We start from the raw sequence: 17,372 nt of genomic DNA on the forward strand, positions 1-17,372 counted from the left end.
CACACAGGGTTAGGTACAAAAAGGTGATGTGTCTTTTCTGTGAACATGGATAAAACATGCAGGAGAAGCTTTGGGATGGTATAAAAATAAAACCCAAGACTACAAAACATCTTCTTTTTTTTTATTAAAGCCTCCTGATTCACTTCAATTCATGAGAGAAAAAGGGGAAAAAAAAATAAGGATGAACACGTTGAGGTTATTTCCTTCTATTTTCCTCCTGTGTGCCTCTCTTTCTCCTTTTTCCTCCCATCACTCTTTTTAATTTAGGGAAAAACAGCCAGTGGGCAGATGGGGATCAAATTACATTCACCTTTTACCTGCACTTCTCTGTGCAATTAGCGTCACGCTTACTTGTCATTTCAAATTGACACACTGCTGTTGTGCTGTGTAATTATTTACCCGCCTGGGGAAAAGCTCTCTGGTTTAACCAATAAATGGTGACAAGGAAAAACAAAATCACACACATTGTTGGAACACAGAAGCATCTGTGCTCTTTTTATCAGCATGTTTAACATGTCTTTACCATTACAGGGTCATTGTGTGTTGACTGGTGGTTGTCTCATTAAAGGTGTCATCATGTCAAGTGTCCCGTCAATAAAAGGTCTATTTCACTCAGTGTTCACAAGCCTTTTAAGGTGTTTCATGTGCTTTCACACTGAAAGGTCGGCACAGTTTTGGGGTTTGAGCATCAGGACCCAACACAGCATTTCTTCCTCTATAGGTGCCCTCTTCTTTGCCTGTTCTTTTTTCAAAAATCTGCCTTTTTTATGGTCAAACGCTGGGTGGAAAAGCCTGGGTCCTGTTCTTCAAACCACAGACGCCTTATTACTCCACATCTCCCCTCTCCTACCCCACTCTTTACAAAGCCCATCCACCACCCGCCCACCACGCACCCAGAGAAACACGGCTCAGGCAGCAGGCAGGGTTGAAAGGAGAGAGAAAGAGGGATCCCAAAGAGAAAGAGGCAGCCATTTTCTTCAGCAGGGGGAAAGAATCCAAAAACCAGTTTTCTTTGATCTTGTGTCTTTTCTTGTGATAAATCTATGTCTGTGATGCCTTTTGTTTTTGCTTTTGTACTCTTTTTAAAGAAAAGAAACAAAGCTCAATAAGCAGCCATGAACTCTTGCTGATTTGTCCTTTTTGCTCTTTCTTCTTTTCTTTTTTTGATATTCTTTTTTCCGTTTTTGCCAGTAATCTTTTTTGAATTTTCTCTTTTCTCTTTTTCCCCCCTTTTTTTCTTAACCCTAGGTCCGCTCACAAAAAAAACTGATGAATCTTCAATGAACAAGCCTCGAGACGAAGGTATTTTTGTTGCATGTTTTTCCTTTTTTCTTGTTTTGAAGTCTTTTTGGGGGATGTGTACACACCCACACACACACACACACACGCACACATCCACACACACACACTCTCACACACACACACAGGTCAAACATCTTTTAGGTGGGACTTGAGATGCATACGGATGTGTTGGTGTAAGTGTATGTGCTGACCATTGCAATTAAACAGCTGTCTTTGCTATGCTAATCATTAGCCTTATGTAACCTTGGCTGAGCGTAACGCCTGGCTAATGGAGCTCAGATACCCTTCATTATTAAACATCCACAGGCCGTTGTGTGTGTTTTCCCGGGGTCCTTATGTGCCTCTCAAACAAAGGCTGAGCTTTGGACATCATCATCATCACTGTGCCCTTGAAAATCCATTGGCCAACTAACAGCATTGTCACCGCACAACAAAGCACCCATTACAGCTTACACAATGAGGTACATTATTACAGCGCCCCAATCCATAGCTCAAGGATGAAACTGCTATTGTGTGAAGACCTACACAAATATTAAGCTAGCCTCACGATGATAACATCAAATCAAGCCAGGAACGAAGAAAAAGGGACATCCAAGGACACTTGTGCCCCACTCGTGAAGATTCAGGTTCCACAGTGAGGACAATGAACTCCCATCCTGCTGTTCATTTATCTCCTACCTGCAGCACACACACTGTGGAGGGGACTAAATCTGCATTTTCATCCCCTCTCCCCCTGCTTCCTCTGTTCTTTTGCTCTTGTTTCTTGGGGAAAAAGATGACTGCTGATATTTTGATTCATATTTCTCTTTATGCTGTTTTGAGGGGGTTGTGCGGGTGAATCATTTCTTGCTCCATGATGCTCTTTGATTTGGAGAATTTTTTCCTCTTCCTCTTTTTTTTCTTTCTTCTTCTTCTTTTTTTCTTTTTTCTTTTTTCTTAAGTTTGAGTCGGCGTCACCTCGACACAAGGGGATTTTCTTGGGGATCAAACACAAATGTCACAGACCCAACTTTTTGAGCTGCCACAGCTAGAGAGGAGTGGAGCCCAGTGAAGATACCTTCCCCTGACCTTTAAAAATCACATAAACATCCCAATGTACAGTTAATTTTCTTTCTCTCTTTCTTTTTTTTTGGACAGTTTTGTTAGTAAAATTTTGTACTCAAAGTGGTAGCAGATGCATAATACTTGTGAATGACAGAGTTGAAAGGTTTAAATCAACAAACAAAAACAGGAAACACTGGAACAGGGTGGTCAGTCCGCAAAGTAGATGAGGGGAGACAAAACAAGGTACAACAAATAAGTAATCCGTCAATACAATAGGGATGTGATGATACACTTAGCTCAGGAGATGAGACGAAACATATTTTCACACTACTTTTAGGATACAAAAGTGAAAAAATCTATGACTGGACAAACATACTTTTTCATTGCACAGAGTCACAGAACAGTGCATTTGCATTTTGATTTATCTTTTATAACTTACACCCATGCATGACCTTATGACCAAGAATGAGCTTTTTACTTAACTTAAACTTCTTTTCAAAACTAAAATTAAATATTCTTTTGTTTTAAGTGCAAGCAATATGTGCAAAACTATAACCAATGTTCTACTCTGTCAATACAGAGTCCAAAAAAGTGCAAAGAGACCGACCCTTCCTTTTTTTAAGCAGTACACAGCCGAGCCTAAGCTATGGTCCTGTTCTTTTTCAAGAAAATGAGCATATTCACATTTTCTGGAAGCAGTTGAGACCTTTGGGCATTAACTATGTCTTCTGCAGTTGAAAATATCCGCTCGTTTAGAACAGAGGTAGCAGGCACAGAAAGGTATGCTTTGGCAAGGTGAGACAGCAAAGGATATTTATTTATAACTTTGGAAGCAAAGGCTTCCGTCAGTGTTGTCTGGCCTTTAACAGTTGCTTTAAGAAGCGAGCTGTGATGGTTTTGTATGTGTCTTAGCATTGTGCTCGTATTAGCCGCAGTTTATGGCACTATTCTTTTACACTGCTTACATATTGTCCTTGACTTGTCCGTCACTCGGTTGCTGTTAATTATTCCCACAGGATAACCAAAATGCTGCCACACTAAATATTTAAAAGTGGCGGGGGCATCTTCAATGAGGATATTTTTAGACTACGACGTCATTCCTGCTGGCTCGGTATGCTGCTCCTGCTCCTTTTCTTCTTAGTTTCTGGCAGACTAACGGTTGAAAAGATGCATTACTGCCCCCCACAGGTCACAAATAGAAAACTGAATAGCACACAGTCTGAAAGGCATCTGCCTTGGTGGTACCAGCAAACAGCTTTTACTCATATGAGAAATATTGCCACGGTTTAATCTTGCGTACCTCGGGGCACGAGATGTCGTGACACCCCTACAATACAATGATAATAATTAGAAGGCTTAACCGGCAAACAGAGACCAACAGCAAGACAGAGCAGGATCTTATTCAGTGGAAAAAATAAATGTTCTGCAAAATCAAGGAAGGGGCCTCACACCACTTAAAGGATAAATTTGGTTCATACAGCTTTTACATTGTTTATAGAATGAAGTAGAACAAAATACTCACCCAGCAGGTTTTCCTGATCCAAGCAGTGCTTCGGGAGATATTTAGATCCAAAATCGTGCAGCGGACGTCTGTATAATGGGATCCATCGGGGCATAGACAGTGCCGCTCTTATAACTGCATTAATTGTCCAAAAACTTGTGTTTTTCACCAATATTCCATCATGGTCCGCTCTGGGTTAGTCCTCTGCTGCAGTCTGTGTCACTCCAGACAGCGCTGTGGCTGTAATGACCTCTGAACTGACGAAGACTTTGTTTGCGATTGCCCCTCCGCGCGTCGTCATGTAGCCTGCCGTCTTCCCCTGAAACAATGAGCCACACTGTGCATGTGCGGAGGGGCAATCGTAAACAAAGTCTTCGTCAGTTCAGAGGTCATTACAGCCAAACAGCGCTGTCTGGAGTGACACAGACTGCAGCAGAGGACTAACCTGGAGCGGACCATGATGGAATATTGGTGAAAAACACGAGTTTTTGGACGATTAATGCAGTTTTAGGAGCGGCGCTGTCTATGCCCTGATGGATCCCATCATACAGACGTCCGCTGCACGATTTTGGATGTAAATATCTCCTGAAGCACTGCTTGGATCAGGAAAACCTTCTTGGTGAGTATTTTGTTCTACTTCATTCTATAAACAATGTAAAAGCTGTATGAACCAAACTTGTCCTTTAACTTGAGGGAGGATCCTTTTTCTAGTTTTTGGTTCATTTTCTTTTTGGTCAGATAGCACAAAAAATAATAGCAAAATAAGGAAGCACAAACTGGGAATGCTCCCAGAGGAAATGAAACTTTGGTCAGCCATTGAAAAGTTACCTTACAGACTCTTTAGGACCTGCTAAAGAAACAGGAAATAAATGTCCCTGCAGAAAACACATGCAGAATATCAAAGAACAGAAGATTATTTCCTTTGTTTAGGAGCAAAGATATTGAGAACACACCATAGATTGGAAAAGCACAGCTGCTCTTTTCCCACTGGACTTGTATTAGAAATTACTTCCTGCAGAATCCATTAGCACCACCAGTAAAAAGGCAAAGGCCGGGCTTTTAGAAAAACCGAGGTCATTACTTTATAATTCAGAGTTCAAGCACATCCATCAAAAGAACGATGACAAATCACCAAAAAGCATTGGACACATTTCTTTCTGAATGACTTCATTGATTTTAAAGTCATTCATTTATTCGACCAAAAAACAGGTCCCTTCAGTGTCAGGGTCAGACACACTTTCAAGGCGGCAGACCTTTATGAGCCACCTGGCACGACAAATAATGACCAAACTGAGCATTTCCGTTCAGTGTCAGCCTGCTCATTCAGTGTAACTCATGCTGAAACCAACACCTCCACAGATATCAACAATAGAAAATGTGAAGAAGACTCCTGCAGAAATGTTTATGTTGGCATCCTGTCATTCATACCTGTCAACACAAATGAAGGGAATGTCAAAATGTGCTGCTATTCTCACTCCCACTTTGGTTTGAGATACTTTTTTTAGCTGAGGGGTGCTAACATTACCTGAATTGCACGACAGGATGCTGCTCCACTTTTTCCAATCAGAGGTGGTTAGAGCCTAGCAGCTCTTTCATCTGTGGTCCTGTTATCTTTATTTCTGAACTTTGAAGACCAGCCTGAGTCAGACACCAACATTGTTGCTACAGTCTTAGAAAAAAATGGTAATGAATGCTAGTGAAAACCTAACATTGAAGCCATGGGGTCTCCAAAGAGAGGTGGAATATGCTAGACTCTGAACTTTGGATTGATATTTTATGATGTGGTTGATCAGGCTGTCTGAGGCATTGCTTTTAATCAAAGTTATGAAACACTTTGGATCAATCAGAATTCAGTATTTCACAGCCAGGTAATAAAAAATAATATTCAAAGTAGAGTATGTTTGGTATGCCTCAAACATTAGAGATGCTTTCAACACATTGGACTTTGGAATGACCTGATATGGCCTTCAAACTTAAAGCGATTGAATGTTCTTACCGCTCAGCTAGTTTTCAGTGTACCCCTGAGTTCCAAAGAGTTGAATCCAGGTCTTTTTATATGTTATATAATGTAATTTCAAGGATGCTGGTACAAAGGCCTGTTAATGTCCTTATCAAGAAATCAAAATAACCATCAAGAGAATTTTGCTAACGATCAGATGAGCTGTCAGACAAAAGCTGACGTCACGTAATAACCCTTTACCTGAAGCCTGTGTCGTGCCTGACACAGCTGCAAACACAGAGAGCTGACGTATTCCTTTATGCAAGACAAATGTCTAAAGCTGCTGGTGTTTGCACCATTCATAGCTTTTATTTACACATGCAGCCTGTCCAACTCATCCTAACCCTCACTCTACCTGTCCTGGATCTTCATGTGACAGGAGTAGAAAACTTATTTTTTCATGTGATGCACCAAAGTCCAATTAAGGTCAGAGTGCAGCTGACAGGATGTTTTGGCGTGCATATTTAAAGGGCAACTACTGCATTTAACTACCTTGATAGGTGATATCTGACCTCATGAGATTTCCTCCGAATTGGAAAGAAAGGACAGGCAGTTAGGGAAAAATGACAAAATGCAAATAACAGTCCCAGTCTCCAAAATATTATATACTCAATGTTGCTTTGGCTCACCAGTTATATTGCTCATTTGTCGAATCAGTTTCCCCCATTGAAATGAAGTGACGTGCAGTAAATCCATTCAGACACCCTCAAAACTACCACAATTTTTTTGTTAATTACATTTTCAAACAAGAAAAATGTTCTCAGAAATAAGGAATATTGTATAAAAACACAAGTCAAGAGAAAATACTGCAATAAACTAGTCTAATTATGTATAATGTTCAGCATTTATTTTAAAGATGTTGCCGGAGGTAAAGGAGAAAGGCTGAATTGTGTAAGTGAATCTTATTGGCTGATTATTTCCTCACCTTAATCTGCAGGTGTTTCCCATCAAAGACCTGTCCACTGAGCTCTGTTTCATCCCCCCTTTCAGTTTCCAAAATGAGTTAGGTGAATGTCATTAAATAGTGCCATCGCACACTCAGTTACAACTTTTTCTGGGTTTTTCTTTGCTGGGTGGATGTTAAGATAAGAAAGGTAACACTTTTTGATCTGAAGTTGTGGCCTTTGCTGCGGTGTCCGTTGCACCAGTAGTGTGGTATCAGGTAGGGATGTCCTGATCCCGATTCCCAGTATCAGATCAGGATGATTTAGCCATTGTTTAAAGTATCAGTGATCGGGACTTCTAGCTGGTCCTCTCAACTGATCATTCACGTTAGCCGTCATGAAGCCAAAAATTGCTGCCGAACCCCAAGGCGTCTGTAAAACCGAGCGCTATAAGTGCACAAAACCTCATAGAGTTGATGAGAGAATGATAGAATAAGGCACAGTGATGTAGGACAGCAGCCACACTTAGCTTTATTACAGACACATGTGCAAAATTAGATCTGTTACACAGCAAGCTTCACTGAAGCTGTACAGCACAGTCTGTAGTAACATGCCAGGATGTGATGATGGTGTTTCTGCTGGGCCTCACAGCTCACTAGATTGATCCCTTACCATAGGTGGTTCAGGTTAGTTAAAGTTATAATTTAGTTTGTAGCAGCATAAATATTTTCATGAAAAGGGAAAACATGAGATAGTCCTGTTGGTGTCTAATATGTACATTGAAGTTTCTCACCGTTTTTCAGAGAGTTGCGTTCAGGGCAGCCTCTGATTTTAGCCTAATGTATTATCTGCTAAAAGTTGACCATTATTCAGAGTTTGCTGAAGACCATAGGAAGCGTAGAATTTGATCTTCAACTAAATTTAACGATCAAACCGTTCATTTTCTGCAAATGTTCTGAGAAGACATGAAATTCAAAGCGAAGTTGATGAAATTCTCCTGTCTTTTCAGTCATGTTAAGACATGTTTTCCAGCTTCCTATGTGATACATTCAGGTACCCTTGGAAACTTGAGAATCTGAAAATAACCCCAGTGTTTTCAGTTTTTGGATTGGACAAATGGCTTGTAAACACCAGTCATTTTAAAATAAGTTGTATTTTGATCCCGCCGGCGGGTTTGGGATCCAGAGGGATCAAAACTAGCCGGACTTACTTAAACAGACTTAATAAGCTTTAACTGTTATTTTTTATTTGTCAGTATTGTTAAAACACAAAACATACTGATATACGTAAAATACCAATACAAAATAGTAAATAATTGGGATCAGGGACAAGAAATGCTGATCGGGGCATCCCCAGTATCAGGACATGGCTCTGAACCTGAACTTTAGTTCTCAACTCAAGGCAAAAATCTCAAATTTCAAATCTCAAAAAACGTGTTATTTGGGACTCGTTAGGCAACTGTGGTACTGTGATACATAATGTAGCTTACATTACATTATTAAAATGTAACCAGCAAAGATTGTCTGTTGGCTATGACTTGAACTAATACATATGGAATAATATGGAGTTTAAATTAAAAATTCATTAAATAAATCATAATTGATTCATTTAAACTGCTTTTTTATTAATGAACTTGTCTGCAAGTGTGTGTTTTTAACTCTGTACCTATCACAGTCTCTGCAGTGTACTGAACCTGCATCCTTACATCATTGTGTTGCCAGATGCAGTAACACAGCATCCTGAGAAGTTCCTCCCAGTTTGATATTTTCATCAATCTTGTTTGGTGAAAATAAGTCAAACACACGCTCCATGCTGTTATACACACTCATGGTTCAAACTTAAAGTCTGAGAGGAGTCATTATTTTCAGGTAGCGCATTGTTACCTGTCAGACACCTGCATTGTCTCGAATAAAGAGTACAGCACAAACAGTCTGTTTGCAGAAAGCAGTGACTGATACATCAACCTTCAAAACTCCTCTCCACTGATTTTATTATCAAAGCAAATCAAAGCCTTAAATTGTTGGACATTTTTTAATGAAAGAAGAAGAAATTTCATGGCCGGCTTCTATCTGATAACAGAAATGGCCGGCACAATCACTCCAGCCATTTTGTCCTCATTCTTTCAGCCTTGTATCAACAGCCCTTTCAAATGGTGCATGCTTTGAAGCAGCAGATTCTAGGCCATGCAGAAACCTATTCATGAGCTGCTCTATTGAAGTTAGCAAGTACACACTGTATCCTGAAGAAGTGCAACAAAGACATACAGCTGCATTCTCCACAGGCTGGATGGCTTCATTCAGCTGCTTACGCCGGCTCTCTGCTCTGTGTCAGGTGTGAGAGAATAAAGGATACCGGCTGCAGCGCTGCACGGTGTCCACATTCAGAAAGATTGATAGAGCCTACAGCACAGAGGTGTGAGAGTGTGTGAGTGTGTGTGTGAAGATATAGGAAGGGATTACATACAGGAATGAGATTCAGCTAAATCAAGAAGGAGACAGCCAGAGTGTGTTTCACTGCCATGGTGTGTGTCAGCTCTGATCAGAGACAAACCAAAGCCACCTGAGCCCCAGACCTGGAACATATTTCTGCCAGGAACAATGTCACCTCTCTCTGACACACTCTGACACAAGCGTACACTCACATACACACCGCCACAGAAAGAGGACCACACAGCACAAACATGGACATAAGGAGGAAATGTTGCAACAAAACCAAATTGACAGATAGTGAAAGTGCAGTGTTAAGCATTACAGAGCACATCACATCAGATTAGAGATGCAGAGCAGGGATAAGCTGCTACTCTGAGAAGAGTCACTTGAATGTTAAATGGCTTTTAACTATTTTAAACAGGGGTTGACTTTGTTTTGTCATTTTAGATTTTATTTCTTAATGTCACGTCGTCTCCAGTTGCTTTTTTTGTGAGAGGTGCCCGACATTTTGCTAATATGTTCAGTGAACAAGTCATTTTGTTTTAGGTTTAACTTGCTGATATTAGCTTCTGTAAACTAATGACTAACTCCATCTCTTCCAAATGCCTGAAGTTTTTCATGTAAGAGTTTCATTTATTATTAATTATATGATACAAATCATAAAAATAAAATAAAAAGCATTTGAAAGGACCCCTACAGCTGACTAACTGAAAGTCACCTGATTAGAGAGTCACTCCTCAACTGGAACACCGGTGTTTTGATTCCTTTTGTTATCTTATTCAACCATCGAAAATGCCACTATGCTATGTAAAACTAGGGGTGGGTACTGGATTAGGAACTTTTTCAGGTATCGAACAAAGTCCGTCTGAGGTACTGAGTACTGAGGGGGAGTAGACTGGACATGAAGACATTGCAAGTTTATATAATGAAATAAATATGTGAAATTGCAAAAGTTTAAAATTTTATTAATAAAAAAGTAACATGTATTACTACATTAACACATAAAAGTACCAAAAATTGGGAACATTAAGTACAGGTTTCCGATTGCCAAGTACTGGGCATCGGTACTGTATTGTTTCAGTTAGGAGGAAAAAAGACATTTAAGATGAAGTTGTTAATATTGAAATAATACATTTGTGAATTTTGAATAAATGTACTCTACTTTTAGCCTGTGGGTTATTTGAAAGAGGGAGATCAGAAGACCATCCAGCTTTCTTAAGTAAACGAACGCTTGTGAAGCATCGTTTTGAGAAGGGCTGAACAATTAATCAAATTTAAACCGACATTGCAATGTGATTGAACGCAATTTTCAAGTCGCAAAAACTGCAATCAAAAAAAAGAAAAAAAAGTTTTAAAGTGCATTTAAAAAGTGAATTCCACATGTTGACATATTTCAGTGGTTGAGCCAGAGATTAGGTCTTATTTACATTTTTGTACTTTATTTAGTGTGGGATTCATAGAGGAGAGGATTCATGGTTATTTTTCAAATTATTGTTCATACCAGGCCTGTTGTTCTGTAGTGCTTTGTTCTTTTTCTGTTTTTATTTAAGTTAATAAATGATAACTATCTTGCATGTCTGCAAGGTTTAAAGTTAAATCAATCAGACAATAATCTGCTGTGATTGTAGTAATTACCTTAAGATATGTTATTCATATCAATTCATCGCATTATATTGCAACATGTAGACCTGGCCTACAGAAAAGAATTGTTTTATGTTACAGTATCCTTTGTCATATTATAGAATTGTTTATTGCTTGTGTTTAGTGAATAATGCAGAAATTACGTGCTAAATCGCAATCACAATATTGGTCCAAAAAATCGCAATTACATTATTTTCCAAAATTGTTCAGCCCTACCCTTACAAAAGAAAAATATATGTACCAATATATTTTTTGAAATTTATTGTAATATATTATTGATATATTATGATATTCATGGAATAATATATTGAGGACACATATACAATATATTATATATTCATGAATTATATTGCAATGTATTGCAAAATATACAAATTATTGCTGCTTTCCATATATTGCAATATATTGGAAAATATAAATACTAAATCTCATATATGGGAATATATGACCTAATATATGACATGATATCTTCCAAATGCTGCAATATATTTTTCTTTCATAAGGGTAGTTTTGGGTTAACTTTACAGGTTTTAAAAGTAACTCAGTAAACCGTGTCTGTTGTGCTATTGTCTGTGAAAACCTTCTGAACCCTCTGTTTGTGCTAAACCGCTGCGCGTCACTTCCCAGGATGATCATTCCTCAGCCCACACATGAACCAGAGCTTCTTCTTTTCTCATTATTTTACATTACTGTCCAATTCATGACTTCATCCACAGGACTCTAAGGTTTATTTTTAGGAATGTGTTACTTTGTTCTTGATACCCAGTTTCTTTGTGCGGTCATAGTGTTGTGGGCTGTAGCAACAATAAAGCAAAAAAAGTTTAGTGCCTGGTTTATTAAAAAAAGGATCAGTCTGGCTTTTTTTGCTAACATGTATATGTACCTTCTCCAGCAGACCTCCCTAAAGCTATTTTACAGTTTCACTGAGCATAATTAGATTAATTGTAGTTACAGGACTTTAGTCGTTACAGTCATAACCGTTAGTTTCACCAGCCACATATACGTGGACCCAAATATACCGCTTGCATTTGGTTTATTTGCTCAAACGGAAAGAATTTAACCTTTGTATACACCTCATATCGAAAGAAAAGTGCCAATCCGAATGGACATTTAATCAGTTTCACAAATCTTTCCCCAAATTGATTGAGGTATCATGTATCCACTCAAATGGAAAGTTGTCAGGGTGCGTTCTTTCAGCGCACCGTTCCTCAATTTGTTTACGTTTGTTTACGTTTGTTTATGTTTGTTTGCCCATGCCCCATTGACTATTCTGTTTAATTATAGCGGCGCAAGTTGACCAGAGATTAGAATATTCCTTTCCATGTTTACTATTGTTTTCAGAAAAGTCATTTAGAAAGATTCCGTTGGGAAAGACGAAAAACTTCTCATGCAACCGTGGCTATAGTCAATCGAGTTGGTATCACAATTTCCCAGAAATGTATCTTCCTCAATATTAAGAAAAATGTTGATTATTAAGCATGATAAATTCCTGGATCATGAACTCATTATGACATGAAGCTTTGGTGATCTCAGATGTCAGAAAGGCTCTGCAGTAAAGGGACAGTACTGTGGACAATATCCATATAGAAACGGAAACATGCAAGTTTTAATTTCCAGCATACATCAGGGAAGTCACTAAGAAATAAATGAGGCTCTAAACCTTGAAATGTATTTCATTTATTTATTTATTAACTTTATTGAAAAGCATTGTTCTCTGTCAGCAGAAAAAATTGGGATTTTTACCCATTGACTAAATAGAGCCATCAGCTTAAAGACGGTGACCATGGCTGGGTGACTGAACCCCTGAATTGGAACAAGACAGTCAGGTTATAAACAGATTTGGATAATTTTATTAAGAGAGGCTTTTATGATAATTTCCTTCCAACAGGCCCAGCTAGACAACAAACAAGCAGACTCCAAATGTTTAAAAATGAAGAGTCTCTGGGAGGATTTTTGGAATAATATTATGAATTCTAACTTATCATTCTTTTTGCTGCTTAAACACCACCGTCCCCCAGCCCACACTGGTTATAAATTTGTATATTTATCAAAACACTCATTTCAAACCAATTACATGGTATCAATTTTTCTCAAATTCTGAAACAACCTTAATTGTAAAGTCAGAAAAACCCACATAGCACAGATGGGAGACTCAATCTCAGTCCACTATCGTCTACCGCCTCCTCTCCTCTCCTCTCCTCTCCTCTTTTTCATTATGTTTATCCTAAAGAGGATTTTGAAGAGAGCCACAGGAGGGTCATGTTTGAGAGGCAAATATCTTTGCTGTTCTTCATTAGACTCTGGTGATCTGCAATCTGCACTCAGTCACTGAAGACTCTATATGTGCTGGGTCCCTAAAATGAAGAGTTCTTTGATTTATTAAACTCAAGATCAGCCACCAGCAGACTATGATCCAAGCTGAAACGCTTGTTGATAACTTTGAAATAAGAAAAAAATGATCATTTCTTCAATCAAAAACTTCTGTTTTTATAAAGCATAACAGCTCCTCCCATTATCCCACTCAATATACCTGCCAAAACAGAATTAACACCCTTTCAAGTCAAATGTGTCAAACATGAATTAAATGATGTGATGGGGTAAAAGAGGCTTTTTCCAATAATGCAGTCAATTTTCTTCATGACTGGTGAGAGCCAGAATATGAACCAACCGACTGCTTATTTAATTAGAGCATAATATTAGGTATCATTAATCAAACAAAGTGGGTTGAGCTTTATATTCACCTCCAATGAACCAGTGAGCCAACACTGAGTTTCTAATAATAAGCTGCTAATGCTCTTACATCTCTACGCTGAAGGAGTCACAGAGCATTAGGTTTCATAGTTTAACTCAGAGGGCCTGATGCATTTTGCTACAGTGTTAGCTAAAGTACTTCACAAAGTAATGATTACAGAACACAAACCTTTTTTTATGTATGCTCACTTTATTTTTCCATCTTGTTAAAATGGGTGTATGATAAAATTCAAGTTTACCCTAATTTCATTTAAACAAGGCAATTAGGCGTTTCACACAGCGACGAGTTAACTCTGCTGGACAAAGATTTCTTAATTCCTTTCCTTACTACAAGGCACTTACAGGGAAATCTCACAAAGAGGGAAGCAGGATGCTGGGAGATCCAAGGAAGGCTGCAGTGAAGTAAGAAACTAACTTTTTAATTGGAACACAGACCACCGCTGGCACACACTTCTTTTTCAATAGCACACACTTTTTTTTTTTTTTTGTAACCAGTGGCTAAAGTTTAGAAACAATTTCCACATACCTTGTGTACCTTTTGGTTGTTTATCATCACCAGTGTTGGCAATTATAGCACTAAGCAGTTTCACAAAGCTGGTTATCAGCCCGCAGCAACTGACTTAAGCTGCTTTTCAACCAGAAGTAAAAGGTATTTTTTTCAGTTTCAGGAACTTCCATTCAACATCTATCTCCGCCATCGCAGCCTGAGTGCAATAAAGATTCAGCAATCCAGGTCAGGGACATTACAGAGAAGCAATAACACCAGTCAAATCGAGGGAAATGTGAAAAAAATGAAGAACATACAACAGAGAGGAAACCTGTTAGCCTAAATCCCTGATTTAGAGATTATTTTCTTAAGTAAACAGTTTATGTGTATAGTTTAACAGCAATGGTTTCTCCTCTGTGTGTTGTGGTTGAACTCTCTGTCTTCTCTGAGCTCTGTGGCTGACACGTCTGTAAAATAAACTTTAAAGAATTTGTCAAAACTTTTGACACTGCTGCTGTAATCCTTTAATAACATTCGGTGACCAAAAGTTGTTCTTACCTGCTTCCCTGCTCTCACTTGGTTAGATTGACAGGAATGAGCCCACCTTATTGCCAGAAGGCCTGTTGTACAGAAAATCAGAATGCCCACTAGTCAGAAGGCCTGTTAGTGGGAAGGCCAGTTAGTCAGACTGAAAGCTTGTTGGTTAGAAACTCAGAAGGCCAATTAGATAGAAGGCTTGTTAGTCAAGAAAGTTAGCAGGTAGGCTTGTTAGTCAAGAAAGTTAGCAGGTAGGCTTGTTAGTCAAGAAAGTTAGCAGGTAGGTTAGTCAAAAAGCCCTTTAGTCAGAAAACCAGAAGGCCCACTAGTCAGAGGTCCAGTTAGGCAGAATATCTGAAGGCCTGTTAGACAATAAGTAGGCCCATTAGATAGGAGTCCTGTAAGTCAAGAAAGTTAGTGAGTTGGTTAGTCAAAAGGTCCTTTAGTCAGAAAAATCAGTAGGCTTTTTAGTGGGAAGGCCAGTTAGTCAGCCTAGGACTTGTTGGTCAGAAAGCCTTTTAGTCAGAGGTCCCATTAGTCAGAAAATCTGAAGGCCCATTAGTCAGAAAATCAGAAGGCCCACTAGTCAGAAAATCAGAAGGCCCACTAGTCAGAAGGCCTGTTTGTGGGAAGGCCAGTTAGTCAGACTGAAACCTTGTTGGTCAGAAAGTCAGAAGGCCCATTAGTCAGAAGTCCTATTAGTCAGAAAAGCTGGAGGCCTATTAGAAAACCAGAAGGCCCATTAGATAGGAGTCCTGTTAGTCAGAAATCTGAAGGCCTGTTAGAAAATTAGGAGGCCCATTAGATAGAAGGCCTGTTAGTCAAGAAAGTTAGTAGGTAGGTCAGTCAAAATGCCCTTTAGTCAGGAAATCAGAAGGCTTTTTAGTGGGAAGGCTAGTTAGTCAGCCTGAAGGAGTGTTGGTTAGAAAGCCTTTTAGTCAGAGGTCAGAGGAAAATCAGATAGCTCATTAGATAGAAGGCCTGTTAGTCAAGAAAATGAGAGGGAATGTTTGTCAAAAGCCCTATTTTTCAGAAAGCCTGTTAGTGGGAAGTCCTGTTAGTCAGACTGAAGGCCTGTTGGTCAGAAAGTCAGAAGGCCTATTAGTCAGAAGTCCTGTTAGGAATGTTAGAAAGTACATTGGTAAAATAGCTCTTTAGTCAGATAAGGCCCCTGACTGGTGGACCCTCTGACTTTTAACTAATTTTCTAACTTTGATTTTGTTACTGACATGCCTTCTGAGAATAGGGAGGATCTCTACAGGATCTGGTTTGAAAATAACCATGTTGCTTAGCCTGCTGAATTGTCATGCTAACCTAAACTAACGGAACTGATTAACAACGACTTAAGGTTTATGGTCTTTACAAGTAGAAGCTGAAGTCTCAAGACTCTTTTCGAGCAGCTATGTTGTGATCCGTTTACCTCTGGTATCGTTATGTTAGTGATTTCTGATTGGGAAGGCTCCACCATGATCAGGAGTGGTGTATTAGTCACATTACTCAGTTTCATCAAAGCAGGAATTAGACCACTTAGGGAGGCGTATTGGGCCATTAATCTGGCAAAAAAATCATCTTGTCTTTGACCTGACTTAGTCTCAATCTGATTTACTTTAAGATGAGTTGCAAGGACGTAGTGGCAAAATATTTATTGCATGCTGCATATCTGTTTTATGGACTGTGTTCTGCATCTTGTCCAGCAGAATGAAGTATGAGCATTAAAAGTGTAGTCTTTTATATATTCATATTCATAAATCATGAAGTTTTATAAATGTGTTACTTTATAAGTAGAGATAAATTAAACAACACTGACCAGGGTTCATTGTTTACACCTCAGTACAGCACTGTCAGCATTCATTACTTATCTCAACTAGGAAAGAATAAACAGCATGCCCTGAAACAGATTGCCTAACTATACAGCATGCAGACTCTAAAATTAATAAACCAGGCTCTAAAGCCTTGTTAAACTTTATCTCTAAAAGTTGCTGTCCCTGCTGACCACCGTACTCTCACAGCAAAACAATGGCTCGGTATCAAGCAGGCTTTTGATTAACTGCCTGTGACACCAGCTTTGCAAAAAGTAGTTCCCCGCCAGCTGAATAAGTGAGCATGGTTTTCTAAATCAGCTTTTAATTACTGACTTTTAATCGAATGTGTTGCACAAAATGACCCAGAAGTTGTACAGTGTTCCATGGAATAACGTGTACACTTGACCGGCAGGGATTATTCTGAAGAGGGAAAAGGGCAAAAAGAGATAGAGGTTGGCATTGTTAGTCAAAGAGGAAGTCTGGACGTTTTGTGTTTGTCGATGGCGAGCTGGATGAAAGACGTCAGAGTGCTCGAGTGGCTTCATCAATGGCAAGAGTCTGGATGGGACCAGTTTTCTTTTGTGAGACATTTGTCTCCACTTTGTTTTTGTCTGCATCAAAGTATTTTTCTCAATTTGCTCCTGTTTCTCGGCCTGTTACTCCCCCTTCTCCTCCTCCTCTGTCTCCTCTCTGTCTCTCTGTGTTATGTAGTGTTTCCACTGTGCTCATAACTCTGCTAACAGATGCTGGCCTTTTGGCAATACAGCATCTCTCCATATTGGCTTCACTGTCCCCGATCTCAGACGCACACATTCCCTCTAACAACACTTCCCCCGATTACAGTAGTCGCTCACAATCCCTCTTTTTTTTTTGAGGGGGTAGGGGCTGGGGGGGCATGTGAGGACGGAGACTTGGCACATTTCATCTCCTTCATATAATTAGGAGCATCGGGGGAGAAGCTCTCCTGCTGAATCTCTCCATTTCCTGCAGGCTTC

General features: G+C 39.3%; 1 protein-coding gene across 2 annotated transcripts in view; it reads left to right on the forward strand.

Moving 5' to 3' along the window:
- The window catches only part of nlgn2a (neuroligin 2a), a 322,483-nt gene that overhangs the window by 175,365 nt on the left and 129,746 nt on the right, over nt 1-17,372 (forward strand). The window contains exon 3 of one of the 2 annotated variants that reach the window (XM_074699274.1): nt 1,249-1,302. The exons of the other annotated variant lie outside the window; for it this stretch is intronic. Coding sequence (XP_074555375.1) covers nt 1,249-1,302 — 54 coding nt within the window. The remainder of the gene's footprint in view (nt 1-1,248; nt 1,303-17,372) is intronic. 2 annotated transcript variants of the gene reach the window in all.

The sequence above is a fragment of the Halichoeres trimaculatus genome, unplaced genomic scaffold, assembly GCF_033239565.1.
Source record: "Halichoeres trimaculatus isolate MK-OKI-2021-1 unplaced genomic scaffold, fHalTri1.1 fHalTri1_scaffold_22, whole genome shotgun sequence".
In the NCBI taxonomy this organism is placed as follows: Eukaryota; Metazoa; Chordata; class Actinopteri; order Labriformes; family Labridae; genus Halichoeres; species Halichoeres trimaculatus.